General features: G+C 34.2%; 1 protein-coding gene across 3 annotated transcripts in view; it reads right to left on the reverse strand.

Moving 5' to 3' along the window:
- Positions 1-16082, reverse strand: part of RIC1 (RIC1 homolog, RAB6A GEF complex partner 1) — a 138077-nt gene that overhangs the window by 89122 nt on the left and 32873 nt on the right. For all 3 annotated transcript variants that reach the window (XM_059071810.2, XM_059071808.2, XM_059071809.2), the window contains exon 2: positions 8787-8894. In XM_059071810.2, coding sequence (XP_058927793.1) covers positions 8787-8894 — 108 coding nt within the window. The remainder of the gene's footprint in view (positions 1-8786; positions 8895-16082) is intronic.

Below are 16082 nucleotides of genomic sequence, written 5' to 3' on the forward strand. Positions count from 1 at the left end.
ACAGACTGAAGTCTTCAGATTGAAACGCCTAAGACTCAGGTTTAATTTGGGTGGATTGGCCTGGGGCGGGAAGGAGGGAGGCAGGCAGAGGGAGACAATTTAATGAAAAAAAAAGATACAATCTTTTAAGTAAAAATAACTTAATTTCAATCACAAAGAGAAAAATCTTTCAGAGAAAACGAATAGGTTTCCTGAAAAGGGAAAAGACTCAGATTAATACTAGATTTCTCACTAATAACCCCAGAAACCAGAGGGCACTAGAACATTACTTCATGGCTAGAAAAAAAAAAAAAAAAAAGACTTTCAATCTAAGAATCCTGTACCTAGACAGGATATCCTTCACCATGCTTAGAGAACAGTATGTTCAGATATTATTTAATATATGAATGCCCACTGTGTGCAGAAAATGCTCTTGGCATTGAAGCTATAGTGAAAATAACAAGCAAAAAGATATGGAACTAATATTCTGGGTTTGAAAAATGGACAGGGACTTCCCTGGCGGCGCAGTGGATAAGACTCCACACTCCCAATGCAGGGGGTCTAGGTTTGATCCCTGGTCAGGGAACTAGATCCCACATGCATGCCACAACTAAGAGTTCTCATGCCACAACTAAGGAGCCTGTGTGCCACAACTAAGGAAAGTTGCAACTAAGGAGCCGGCAAACCGCAACTAAGGAGCCCACGGCCACAATAAGACCTGGTGCAACCAAATAAAAAAGAAAAAAAGACAAACACAGGCAACCTACAGAAGAGGAACTGCAATGGGCCAATAAATATAGAAAAAGATGCCAAACCTCACTAGCAATAGAAATTAAACAAATGGAAATTAAAATGACAAGACCATTTATCACCAATCCAATGCAGGCACAAATGTAGGTAAACAGGAATCTTAAGAACACATAGGAGTGACTCTGGAAACTGACACAATTTTATGAAAAAATGATTTGGCAATATTCATTAAAAAGAATATACATATACACTTTGACCCAGCAATCCTACATAGGAGAAAGTGCCCTAAAGAAATAAATGCACTAATACAAAAGGGTATATGTATAACAATGTTTACTGTAGCACTGTTTATAGTTGCCAAAGGTCCATTAAGAGAAGAATAGCAAAGAATATAAGAAACTTCCACACTGTGGAATATTATACAAATACTAAAACTAATAAGTTGGAAGTATACGTATTAATCTAGAAGGGCAGTCATAATATACTAAGTGAAAAAAATCAAATTGCAGAGTAATGTGTAAATTAAGATGTCAACTTTGTGTGAAAATAATGAAAATTTCTATATTTATCTATTTAAATATCTACTCATCTGTAAGTTAGAATCCTATGCAAACATTCAAAATCAAGTTATAGAAAAATGTTGAAGTGAGACAATGTTCATGATATAACATGTCAAAAAAGCTGTACAGTAGCTCTCTATAAAGAAAAAAATATGTTTTCAATAATCTTCTACCTATGAAAACTCAGATTTATCAAATGTGCTCCTCATGAACAGGTGACATTAGCAGTCACTTATAGTAATATCACTTTGTATTTAAAAACAAACAGACTTCAATAGCCTTTCAAATTCTATGTACTATTAAACATAAGTGTATCTGCAAACATCCATTAAAAAGATATAGGAATATAAGTAAAAATTAATAATTATCTGTGAGTAGTGAAGTTATTTATTTTTTCTTGTTTATCTCTACAATTCTCACATTTTCTTCATTGAACATTTATCTCCCTTATTAAAAACTAAAACTTTTAAAAATCCAATTCTCAAAACTATAAAACTCCTAAAAGATAACATAACAGAAAATCTACATGACCTCGGTTTGGTGATGACTTTTAGATACAACACCAAAGGCACAATCAATGAAATAAACTGATAGGCTGAACATCATTAAAATTAACTTCTCTGCAAAAAATCTGTCAAAAGAATGAAAAGACAAGCCACAGACTGGCAGAAAATATTTGCAAAAGATGTATCTGATAAAGGACTGTTATCCAAAATAACAAAGAACTCTTAAAATTCAAAAATAAGAAAACAAACAACCCAACTAAAAAATGGGCCGAAGACCTTAACAGGCACCTCACCAAAGATATATGGATGGCAAATAAGCATATGAAAAGATATTCTACAGCATATGTCGTGAGAAAAATGCAAATTAAAACGAGACACCACTATACACCTATTAGAATGACCATAATCCAAAACACTGACAACACTGTCAAAGATGTGGAGTAACAGGAACTCTCATTCATTGCTGATGGGAATACAAAATGGTACAGCCACTCTGGAAGACAGTTTGGCAGTTTCTTACAAAACTAAACAGTTTTACCATACAACCCAGCAAGTGCACCTCAGTGCATTGAAAGGAGTTGAAAACATGTCCATACGAATACCTGCACATAGATGTTTATACCAGCTTTATTCATAACTGCTAAAATTTGGAAGCAACCAAGATGTCCTTCAATAGGTGAATGTATAAACTGTAATACATCCAAACAATGAATTAATATTCATGCTAAAAAGAAATGAGCTACCAAGTCAGGAAAAAACGTGGGGGAATGTTAAATGCATACTACTAAGTGAAAGAAGCTAATCTGAAAAGGCTACATACTGTATGATTCCAATTATATGACATTGTAGAAAAGGCAAAACTATGAAGACAATAAAACATATCATTGGCTGCCAGGGGTTATGGGATATGAAGGTATAAATAGGCAAAGCACAGAGGATTTGAGGGGCAGTGAAACTACTCTTTATACACTATAATGGTGGATACATGTCATTATAAATTCATCCAAACCCACATAATGTACAATACCAAAAGTGCACCATAATGCAAACTATGGGCTCTAGGTGATAATGATGGTGAATGTAGATTCACCAATTGTAACAAATATATCACTCTAGTGGAGGATAATGGGGGGAGGCTATGCAAGTGTTGGGGCAGGAAGTAATGAAAGAAATCTCTATACCTTCCTCTCAATTTTGCTGTTAACTTACAATTGCTCTAAAAGACAATGTCTATTTTTCATAAAGTCCATTTATGAACTTTTAATTCATATAAGCTAAACCATTAATTCATATTTTCAATTAAACAGAGATGAATTAACTTAAATCATTTGAATCAGGTCAGCATTTACTTAGCATATTTAACATAAACCAGACTACAATAGTTAAATTTATGTTCATCATGACATCTCCAGTTGTATAGAGATGTATCTTCGAGAAAAAGACTATAAGCAATAACCAGGTAAAATAAAAACTGGACTTTCAGTAGCCAAAAAGAGTAAATTGTTTGTTATCTTCTCTTACATATGTATTTTACCCACCCCCAACTTGAGAACATAAATAATTCCTAACTTGTTTTCTTAATAATTAGTATATGCAAAAGTTAATAAATTATTGTGAAATTGTTTCTGTAGAGGTTGTTTCTAGTTATCTGGTACCTGGCCCTGGTAGTGGCCCGAGTTAAAGAGCTCCATAAAGGATGTGGTTGAGGGTACAGGCTGTGAAGTGCTTGGTTTGCACATGAAAGGAACATTAGCAGGTAATCCTTTACTATCTCTAGAAATTGGCTAGCCCTGAGAGGGGCAGTCTCTCCAGGGCCAGCATCAAAGCATCAAAATACAGAAAATCAACAACAAAAGATTACAGAGAGAAAACAAATTTTCATAAATTTTACTGTTACAAAACTCTTAAATATAATAGTGATGAAAATTTAGTACAATTTTTCTTTGTAATATATATCCACTAAAGAGAATGAAATTCTTTTTGTGGGGATAATATTTTTTGCTTAATTGAGGTTTAAAGTTAATGTTCCCCTGACAATATAATACTCAATGGGGAAAAGCTGAAAGCCTTCCTGCTAATATCTAGAACAAGACAAGAATGCCCACTCTCACCACTTCTATTCTACATAATATTGGAAGTCCTAGCCAAAGCAATCAGACAAGAAAAGGAAATAAAAGGTATCCAAATTGGAAGGGAAGAGGTAAAATTGTCATAATACACAGATGACAAGATATTATATAGCAAAAACCCTAAAAACTCCAAACAAAAACTACTAGAACTGATAAACGAATTCAGCAACATAGCAGGATACAAGATTAACATACAGAAATCAGTTGCACCTCTTTACCCTATCAATGACATATCAGAAAGTTAAAAAATCCCTTTAAAACTGTATCCAAAAAATGAAATAAAATACTTAGGAATAAAACTAACCAAGGAGGTTAAAGACTTATATGCTGAGAATTAAAAAACACTGATAAAGGAAAGTGAAGATGACTCAAAGAAATGGAAAGACATTTCATGCTTTTGGACTGAAAAAATTAATATTGTTAAAATGGCCATACTACCCAAAGCAATCTACAGATTTAATGCAATCCCTATCATAAAATTACCCATGACCTTTTTCACAGAACTAGAACAAATAATCCTAAAAGTTATATGGAACCATAAAAAACTCAGAATTGTCAAAGCAATCCTGAGGAAAAAGAACATAGCAGGAGGCATAACTCTCCCAGACTGCAGAAAATGCTACAAAGCTACAGTAATCAAAACAGCATGGCATGCTACTGGCACAAAAACAGACATATGGATAAATGGAACAGAACAGAGAGCCCAGAAATAAACCCACACACCCACACTCAGTCAATCTTTGACAAAGGAGGCAAAAAGTTGGCTTTTCTTCTTCTTCTTCTTTCTGAAGAAGTCTCTTCAGCAAGTAGTGTTGGGAAAGCTGGACAGCTGCATGTAAATCACTGAAGTTAGAACACACTCTCACACCACACACAAAAATAAACTCAAAGTGCCTTAAAGACTTAAATGTAAGACATGACACCATACAACTCCTAGAAGAGAACATAGACAAAACATTCTCTGACATAAACTGTAGTAGTGTTTTCATAGGTCAGTCTCCTAAGGCAATAGAAATAAAAACGGGACCTATTCAGACTTAAAAGCTTTGGCACAGCAAAGGAAACCATGAACAAAATGAAAAGAAAATCTATGGAATGGGAGAAAATATTTGCAAATGATGTGACCAACAAGGCCTTAATTTCCCAAATATACAAACAGCTCATACAACTCAATAACAAAAAATCAAACAACCCAATCAAAAAATGGGCATAAGACCTAAATAGGCATTTCTCCAAAGAAGACATACAGATGGCCAACAGGCACATGAAAAGATGCTCCACATCACTAATGATCAGAGAAATGAAAATTAAAACTACAGTGAGATATCACCTCACACTGGCAGAACGGCCATTATCAAAAAGTCTACAAATATTAAATGCCGAAGAGGGTATGGAGAAAAGGGAACTCTCCTGTACTGTTGGTGGAAATGTAAACTGGTGCAGCCACTATGGGAAACAGTATGGAGGTTCCTTAAAAAACTAAAAACAGAGTTACCATATGATCCAGCAAGCCTACTCCTGAGCATATGGTCTGGAAACAAGGAAAAGTCTAATTTGAAAAGATACATACACCCCAATGTTCAGAGCAGCACTATTTACAATCACCAAGACATGGAAGCAACCTAAGTATCCACCAACCGATAAATGGATAAAGATGGTGTGTGTGTGTGTGTGTGTGTGTATATATATATGTGTATATGTGTGTGTGTGTGTATATATATATATATATATGGCATACTACTCAGCCATAAAAAAGAATGAAATAATGCCCATTTGCAGCAACATGGATGGACCTAGAGATAATCATACTAAGTGAAGTAGGTAGACAGAAAGAGACAAATACCACATTATATCACTCACATGTGGAATCTAAAATATGATACAAATGAACTTATGTACAAAACAGAAACAGAGATACAGACACAGAAAACAAACATGGTTATCAAACGGGGAGGGGGGTGGAGGAGGGATAAATTAGGAGCTTGGGATTAGCCAATACAAACTACTATATATAAAAAAAAATAACCAAAGTCCTACTGCATAGCACAGGAAACTATATTCAATATCTTGCAACAAACCATAATGGAAAATAATATGAAAAATAATTAAATAAATATATAAATATATATATGTATATAACTAAATCACTTTGCTGTACACCAGAAACACAACATTGCAAACCAACTATACTTCAATTAAAAATAAAGTTAGTGTTCCCACAATCAAAATCAATTGCAAAGTTTCCTCTTAATGCTAGTCTGTAATGTGATTTTACATATTTATATGTGAAAATGTGTTTTCAAACCAGTACTGCCAAATACTGATATCAACCCATGAGCATATGATTTTAATTGAATACATTCACCACTTGGTAGGCAATTATAAAGTCTACTAGATTTCTTCTGTGTTTGCCTATTAACATGTCATTACATTGTAATCACTTCCAATTGAAGATTAGGTGGAAGCACTCCTCATTTGCACAATTAATAGATTATGAATATGGAAATTTCTTTTGCAATTGCATCAAGGTCCAAAAAATACTATTTGAACTGTGGTTTGACCTTAGAAAAAATATCTATTGCTAATTTTTCTTGGAAATAGAAATCTTTCTTCTTGTTAACTTTTGACAGCAGTAGAACTGTAAAAAGCAGCCTGACTTTACTTGTAATTCAAACATTAGCTGTCATCAAAATGGCTTAACCACATATAAGTTTTACATACAAGCACTGTTTTGCTTTATAGTTTTAAATTCATTAGCAAACATTATCAAGTCTGCAGCAAACCTATTTTCCAAAGCCATTCAATGCCCCACAGGTGATTAAGAGTGGTTCCTCAAGTTCAAAAAATTTCAACCTCAGACATGAGCTCAAAAAATTCACAATAAACCATTACCACTAACTGCTAAGCTATCAAAAGGCTGTGGGCTTGGGCAAGTCAGGATATTCAGCTTCTATTTCTGACAAAAACTTAAAATAACCATCAGTTTTAAATGTTTACATATGCATAAGCTTTGTCAATTTGTCCAACTAAAGCCTTTTTCTACTCCATGTTTTTACCACCATCAATCAAGACACCTTAGTGGATTCTACTTCAGGTTGTACTGAATTAGTGTTTTCTCAACTTTGAAAATTTTTTCACCTGAAGTTGTCCCACACATGCTATTCATAGGGAGTAATTCTTAGTCATTTCACATTCTGCCTTGATATTCAAATAAACTGAGCAGTATTAACATTTGTCAATTCATCATAAGAACCAAGCAAACTTACTTTGATTGCACCTTCATTTTAATTTTTTATTTTTGTGAAAAAATTCTGATGTGATGAGATAATCCATTTTAAATTTTCTAATTTTTCCTGACTAATTTCAATGAGCTGGGAATACTGTGATGAGTATGTAGCTGGGTAATTTCAACTTATACTGTATTCTTCTGGCATTACTATAGTGTCATTCCATAATAAACACAATATTTTGCCAACTAATTCAGTAATAAAATAATACACATGTGCTTTAAAAGAATGAAATTCAAAATCTATTTTTCTCTTTTTATTCCTTTGACATGATCAGTATGCACTAGTAGTAAAAATATGACATGTCACAATATAGCAATATGCACAGCACTTGAAACAATGAATTTATAAATGCTTTATTATAATTTATACTGCACTGAGCAGAAGAGTGAAGAGATAAAGCACCAAGTATGGTCTCTGTCAGGATTACTCAACTCAGCTGTTGTCCCTTGAAAGCAGCCATAGACAATATGTAAAATAAATTAGCATTCTCACACTCCAAAAAAACATTATTGATGGCCAATAAAATTTAAATTTCATATAATTTTCACCTGTCAAAAATACTATTCCTCTTTGATTTTTTTCAATAATTTAAATACATAAAACTATTCTTAGTTCATGGTCCACACACCAACAGGAAGCAGAGTAAATATGGTACATGGTTGATAGTCTGCAAACCCTTGTTGCAGGAAGTGAGGAACTACTCAATATTTTTTACTATATGGAGCCACTTTCAGATGATTAACCCAGTCAGCATTATATAACATGAACAGGAAAAGGACCGAGAGCAGAGAGATAAATTAGTGTAGTACTTAAAAGAACAGTAAATGGAATCTAAGTACCTAATTCTAAAGTCCTTCTCTCCAATATACACTATCTGTGTAACTTTGGATAAAACTTAATTTCTCAAACCCTCAATACACTAACCTACTATGAAGGACAATTGTATCTACTTCGAAGTGTTGATTTAAAGCTTAGAAGAAATGATACACCTAATGTGGTTATATAATAATAGTTACATGGAAGGTGCTCTCAATGTTAACCATGTATATATTATTGCTAATTCAAATTAGGTAATGATGACAGCCCAAGAGCTGACAATGAAAAGGTAAAATTAACCAGACCTAAGCACATTAATGGAATAGAAGAGAAATGCAGAAATAAACCCAAATGTATATGAGAATGTAGTATGACATAAACACAAAGTTTATCATTTTCATGAGACATCCTTGGGAACAGAGGGCAGAATTTATAATATAAATTTGGGAATACCATGTAAACACAGATGAAAGCTTAAAAAATCTAGATTAGACTTCAAGGACAAAACAGGAAAGTGAGAGGAATAAAAAGAAAAGGATATAGGCACCATTTAGGGATGGGAGGAAGTAGGGGAATCAAGAAAGACGATATAGCAGGAGTAACCTGAATAGAAGAATCGGTACAGCAATTCCTATCACAGATGGTAAATATTAATGGGTGTGAAAAGGTGAAAGGATCTCATCTAAGAGAATTAAATTTAAATGCGATGTAATAATTTCATAAGAAAACAGCATTAAAGTTGAAAAATGTACTTACTGACACAGCTATCATGGTACTATCTGGCCTCCATTCCGCTTGCTTGTAAGATCCAAACTGAGAACATGATTTTGCAGGTTCCTTGTAGGTTATGATTAATACACTAGGCTGGAAGAAAACAGTTTTATTTTATTAATATCTCATAAAAAGTAAAAAATTTAAGATAACATCATGGAGTATACTCCGACAGTATTTTAATAATTCTAGAAGTATAATAAAATATAACATAATCCAATATTAAATGAGTTTAAACAGTCCAAACAAATCAACTAAAAAGAACCATAAAGAAAGACAATCTGAATAAGCCTATATCCATTACAGAAATTGAACTGATAATTAATAATCTTCAAAAAGAGGAAGGACCAGGCCCAAATGGGTTCACTGGTGGATTCTACCGAACATTTAAGGAAGAAATTACACAAATTTTCTACAATCTCTTCTACAAGATAAAAGCAGAGAATACTAACTCCTTCTATGAGGCCAGTATTACCCTAATACTAAAACCAGAAAAGACATTATAAGAAAATAAAATGACAAACCAAGAGCTCTCATGCACATAGATGCAAAAATTCTGAACACAATATTAGCAAATCAAATCCAACAATGTATAAAAAGAATCATATACTATAATCAAGTGGGAATTATTACAGATCTGCAGGATTGGTTCAACATTTGAAAATTAATATAATCCACCATCATATCAACAGACTAAAGGAAAAAAAATCACATGACCTTATCAATAGATGCAGAGAAAGAATTTGACAAAATCCAACACCCATTCATGACAAAAACTCTCAGCAAACTAGAAACAGAGGGGAACTTCTTCAACCTGACAAAGAACATCTACAAAAACCTATAGCTAACAACATACTCACTGGAAGAAACTAGCTTTCCTGATAAGATCAGGAAAGCTGATCTTAAGCTGTCCCTCCTACCCTTCCTTTACAAAATCATACTGGGAGAACACAAGAAAAGGAAATGAAAGATATACAGATTGAGAAAAAAGAAATACAACTTATTCTTAGATGACATGACTGCCCATATAGAAAATCAGAAAGAATGAACAACAACAATAACAAAAAAACTTGTGGAAATAATAAGTGACTATGACAAGGTTGCAGGATACAATGTTAATATATACAAGCCACTGCTTTCCTATATACTAGCAATGAACAAGTGGAATTTTCAACAAAAAATATTTAGATATAAATTCAAAATATGTGTAGGATCTATGTGAGGAAAACTACAAAGTTTCAATGAACAAAATAAGAAAAAATAAATGGAGAGATATTCCAAATTCATGGATTAAAAAGCCCAGTATTGTCAAGATGTTCAGTTCTTCCCAATTTGATCTACAGATTCAACACAACCCCAATCAAAATCACAGCAAGTTATTTTATAGATATTGACAAACTGGTTCTAAGGTTTACATGGAGAGGCAAAAGACCGAGAACGGCCAACACAATATTGAAGGAAACGAACTAAGTTGAAAGACTGACACCACCCAACTTCAAGACTCACTATAAAGATACAGTAATGAAGAGAGTGTGGTATTGGCAAAAGAATAGAAAACAGATCAATGAAAGGATAGCCCAGAAACAGACACACATAAATACAGTCAACTGACCTTTGACAAAGAAGCAAAGGCAACACAATGGAGAACAGATAGTTTTCAACAAATGATGCTGGAACAAGTGGACATCCACTTTCTGGCACTACAAGAAGCTCCACAAGGTCATCTTGTACTCTGTCTGTCCTTGCCCTAAAATCAGCCATTTTTTCAGGGATTCCTGACTCTTTTATTAGAGATAGTATTTAGAAAAGACCTGAAAACAAGATGCTTACTGCTAGTGGGGTGTCATTACTTGTAGGTCCTCTCAGCAAACACAGTAGGAAGTATATGAACCTATACTAACCCACATATACACATGTATCTCTACATATTTCTTTCAATAATATGCATATATTTAAAAACAAAAACATATGTGACTATAATCAAGCACAATGTGGTTGTTTCTAGCCTTCTCCCTTACTTATTTGGAACTTTCTTCAGACAGTGAGAACCTGGCTATCATTTCACATAACTAATTTAGTTCTTTGTTCAACCTTACAATACGTATATAGTATTTTGGAATTGCTAACTATACCCCTATAAAAAAACAAATTTACCAAATACAATAAAGTTTTTTTGGATAACTTCTTCTACTTTAGCCTTAGAATAACAATGTTATTCTAAGAGTTACAATGCAATTTTCCAAAGTTACATAGGTCATCCCCTTAGAAGCTTTTTTTAATCTCTGAAAGTGAAATACAAACGTTTCTAAGAAGCTAACAAAGCTCCAAACACATTAAAACTGCTAGGCATTAGTTGTCTGTACTTCAAATATCAATTAAAAGTTAGAAACAAATACCCTAGGGGCAGTGACATTAGCAAAATGTCAGAGTAAAAAGTCCTAGGTTCTCTTCCCCACCACCCCCCACGACAATTCACAGACAAATCCCCTTTTGTGAGAAATACAGAAACGAAATGAAAAGCACCTGAATGCTGGATGAATGAGAGATCACACTTATCAAAGCTGGTAGGGAAATTCAGGACACCTTCTCACCAGAATTCCTACCACCAACACACTGCCATACAATCAGGATGAAACCCTCCAACTCCCAGCTAATCCCTACAAAGGAAAAGGGGTGGTCTGTGTGTCAGATGCCCCAATCTTTCCACAGGGATCCTCAGAGGACAGAATTCTAACGTGTCAGTGTTGAAGCACCGTCAGAACCGCCGTCATCTAGTTACCTGGGGGAGAACAGAGACAACATCTTGGACTGGTAGTCACCAATAGCTCCTCTGCACAGCTTAGCACAGAGTTAGCAGAGAAAATAATTCTAGCTCTCAGCTTTTCCTTGGGGAAAAAAGAGTTGATCCACGTCCAAAAGCCGGATTTCTATGGGGTCTATTCAAAGGAAGGGGTTCTGTCTTACCTGCCTCAGAGTGCTGACAGGATCTGGAAATATCTAGCTGCCTGGGGGCTAGTGAGCACAGAGACAGAGGTTTGGGCAGGCAGCTGCCATAGCCCCTCTCTCCCTGGCTAAGTATAGAGCAAGTGGATAAAAAAAACCCTGGGGAGCTAAAGATTAGTCCACAATTCCAATGCCCCAACTTTTCCGGGGGAAAAGTTAATGTTGATGACAAAAGAGACAACGTTAACCAATCAAAAAAGGGGCTTTTAAAAAGGTTTCTATTGTTATAATCAGCAATGATGATAATTTGCCTACTGGATTAATAAAGGTAAAAGAGCCAATCAGAGTGACAGTATTTACTCACTAATTTAAAATCATAGTGTGTTTTAGTATTTACTAATTTATTTCTAACTATTTCAATATTTATTTATCTTATAAACTTTTCATTTCTCAAAATGAATGACTTCCCTAATTTGGGAGTCAGAAAGCATATCAAACCTGATACTGTTATTCTGCTTCTATCCATATCAAAAGAATAATGTACAATAACGTGGGCTTATGAAACTGCTAAATTTTTATGTAAAGCAGACAACCAGCAGTCTTCAGTCTCACCTCTCTTCCAGTGACTTACATTTTGCATAAATGTTAATAAGTACTACTTTGACTCTGTAAATAGCAGAAATTAATGTGTTTAAAGGCCCCCAATTGTTGACTCTATTAAAAAAAAAAAAATCCTTTCTAGGAGGCAATTTTACTCCTTACAGAACTGCCTCTGTGTCTAAATATATATATATCTAAAGAAGTCTATCAGATATTTCCTTGTAACTTGTAACATGGTAACACAGATTCAAGTAGGCATGAATTTTTCTGCATAAAAAGTACTTTCTGGTACTGGGGGTTAGGACTTCAAAATATCTTTTGGCGGGAGACATGATTCAACCCATAACATTCTCTTTGTAACACTCTATAATAATTGAGAAGTGGGGCACTAAGAGTAAATAAAAACATCCTATGACTGTATGTCTTATTGTGTATGTCTACTAAGGCTGTGCAAACTTTCTGCAACAAGAGAAATGCATTATCCAAAACAGTATATGCTAGTCACATGTGACTACTGAGCACTTGAAATGTGGCTAGTTTAAGGAAATGATTTTACTTTACTGAATTCTTAATAAATTAAAATTTTTAATAATATGTGACCGGTGGTTTCCACGCTAGATATAATGAAGTAGGTTCTGTAGAACTGGTGACTGTTCATTTAAAGGGCTGAAGACCGATTCAGTTACAAAAGTCCTGTGTTAACATAAAACAGGTTTCTTTACCACAGAGCTTTACCAAATCTTTAGTGGGCTGATGTACACTGTAATCTTCAATAGATACAGTATGTATATTTCCCAAGTTTATTTGATTAAACAACTCGTCTTTCCCTAGATTACCACACAGTACCAAGAGTTCCGTATACCAGCCTCCAGGAAATTCTATTCTACACTTTTCAAGTAGTTATATGTGTATATTACGTCTGAGAAACTAAATGTCATCAACTTTTAAAGTCTACTTTTTATTTTTTATAGTGTCTAATTTACTGCACTTTAGTGTATTCAGAGTTGTGCAATCATCACCCCTATATAATTCCAGAGCATTTAAAAAATCACTCCAATAAGACACTCTGTATCTATTAGTAGTCATTCTCCATTCCCTCCCCACCCCACCCCCAGCACCTAGCAACCGATAATCTACTTTCTGACTCTATGGATTTGCCTATTCTGGAGATTTCATATAAATGGAATCATATGACACGTGGTCTTTCACTTAGCATAATCTTTTAAGGTTCACCCATGTTGTAGCATGTATCAATACTTCATTCCTGTTATGACTGAATAATATTCCCTTGCATCAATATACCACATTGTGTTTATCCATTCATCTGTTGATGGATGTTTGGTTTGTTTCCACCTTTTGGCTATTGTGAAAAATGCCGCTATGAATGTTCATGCACAAGTTTCTGTTTGAACACCTGTTATCAATTCTCTTGGCTATACACCTAGGAAATGGAATTGCTGTGTCATACGATAACTCTGTTTAACTTTTTGTGGAACTGTCAAACTGTTTTCCACAGTGACTGCACTACTTTATTATACATTCCCAGCAGCAGTTCATGAGAGTTCTAATTTTTTCACTTCCTTTCAACACTTGCTACTGTCTTTTTAATGGTAGCCATTCTAGTGAGTGTGGTAGTATCTTATGGTTTATTTACATTTCCCTAATGAATAAATCATGTTGAGCATCTTTTCATGTGGTTATTGGCTATCTTACATCATCTCTGGAGAAATACCTATTCAAATCCATTGCCTATTATTTTAACTGGGATCACCAACTTTCAAAGAGGTACTGTTCCAATATCTGTCTTTTTAAGTTGATTACTGGGGTTCTTTTGTTCATATAGGAAAATTCACTATAAATGGTGATTAGATTTCCTGACCAGCTCAAGAAGGTCTGCTAAGCCAAAAGATACTAACAGGGAATATAATACAGTGGTTAATAATACAAGCTCTGAAGTCTGAATGCAAGGTTCAAATACTTGCTCTGCCATTTAATAGCTTTGCGAGCTTGAACAAACTAATTTCTCCTATGCTTCCGTTTCTGCATCTTGAAAATAAATCTAACAATAGAACCTACCTCACTGGTAGGTTCTGCAAAAATTGCATAAATAAATAACAGCACTTGGCAGAGTGCTTAGAGCTCAATAAGCACTGTAGATATTATTTGTTGCTGTTTTATTATTTTAATGTCTCAGGATCACATTATTAAAAATACTACAGAACAAAACTCCCAACTGCTTCCTTGAGATAATGTATTTGAAATTCCTACTTAAGACACCAGTAACATATTGCTTTCTGCTACAGGTTAAGCAATGACAAGATCAGCCCAACTCTGGCAGTACAGGGCTTGGACCACCGGATACCTGAATGGGGAGAAGAACTAGGCTGACCAGAAGTAGACATGGAACTTTCTGGAGTGATGAAAATATTCTGAATCCTGACTGGACTAGTCATTACATTAGTATATACGCCTATCAATATGCACTTAAGAACAACACATCACTGTACATTAAAAAACAAAAGTCTAAAAGTAAATAAGCCATCATTTAAGTATATACTACTTACAAACGTAGGAAACATTACTAAAGTGTTTAAGAGGATTTTCAAAAAAGGTTTTCTGGTTAACTGTTGACAGTCCATTAGGTATTATTTTCAAAGTACACAGGTCACTTTTACCAGTAACATGCAATTTCTTCTACTGATACCATGTCAGTAGTGGTAAGTAATTAACTCCATGCTTCAAACATTCCTCAAATTCCAAAGTGCAATTTTCCTTAAGGGTAACAGCTAATGACTGTGACTGATGACTCAATCTCAACACCAATACTCATGGCATTAAACTGAGATGATCACCTTCATGTACAGGAAAAGGACAGCCAATAAACTTTGGTTATTTTCTTTCTTTCCTTTATGAAATGAGTAATACTTGAGAAAGACCTGATTCCCACTTTCAAGCTCCTGAAACCAGACTGTTTACCTCTTACCATGTTACTATTCTTTATCCTGTGCAATATTACCTCAATTAACAAGTACTCTTGAATGAAAACACTTTTAAAATTAATTTCATGAATACAAAAATCACCCATAAAGTATTCACACTAGATATGCTTAACTTTAATCAAACCTTTAAATGTAACTTTCAGTTTACAAGAAATATAGCGGACTCAAGGAAAACATTAATAACTAAGCAAATCCAGAGTGTGAGGGTGATCTTTCAAGAAAAGTCACCTACTGTATTCAAAAAAAAAAAATCTACATATTGAATAACTGAAAGTAAGAGAAGGAAGACTATCCTAGGTTAAGCAATAACAATTTCTAAGTTAAGATATAACAATCCAATGGAATGCGTGATCCTTGAGTAGATCTGTTTTAAAAAAAGAAAAAGGCTATGCAAGTAACTTGGGGAATACTGGGGAAATTTTCAAGTCAAACTCCATAATAGAATATATTAGGGAATTATTAATTTTCATATTATGGCTATGTATATTTAAGTCATTTTTAGAAGATGCACACTAAGTAGTTAGGTATTAGTGTAGTGTCTTGATGTCTCCAACTTTCAATTCCCACAAATATATACACATATACACCCAAGCAAATGAATGAGAAAAAAAATGTTGAAAATTGCTGATTCTAGGTGGTGAATATCCAGGTGTTCAGTATGTTTTATAACTTTTATAAAACTTCATAAATGGGCTTCCCTGGTGGCGCAGTGGTTGAGAGTCCACCTGCCGATGCAGGG

The sequence above is a fragment of the Kogia breviceps genome, chromosome 8 (assembly GCF_026419965.1).
Source record: "Kogia breviceps isolate mKogBre1 chromosome 8, mKogBre1 haplotype 1, whole genome shotgun sequence".
NCBI lineage: Eukaryota > Metazoa > Chordata > Mammalia > Artiodactyla > Physeteridae > Kogia > Kogia breviceps.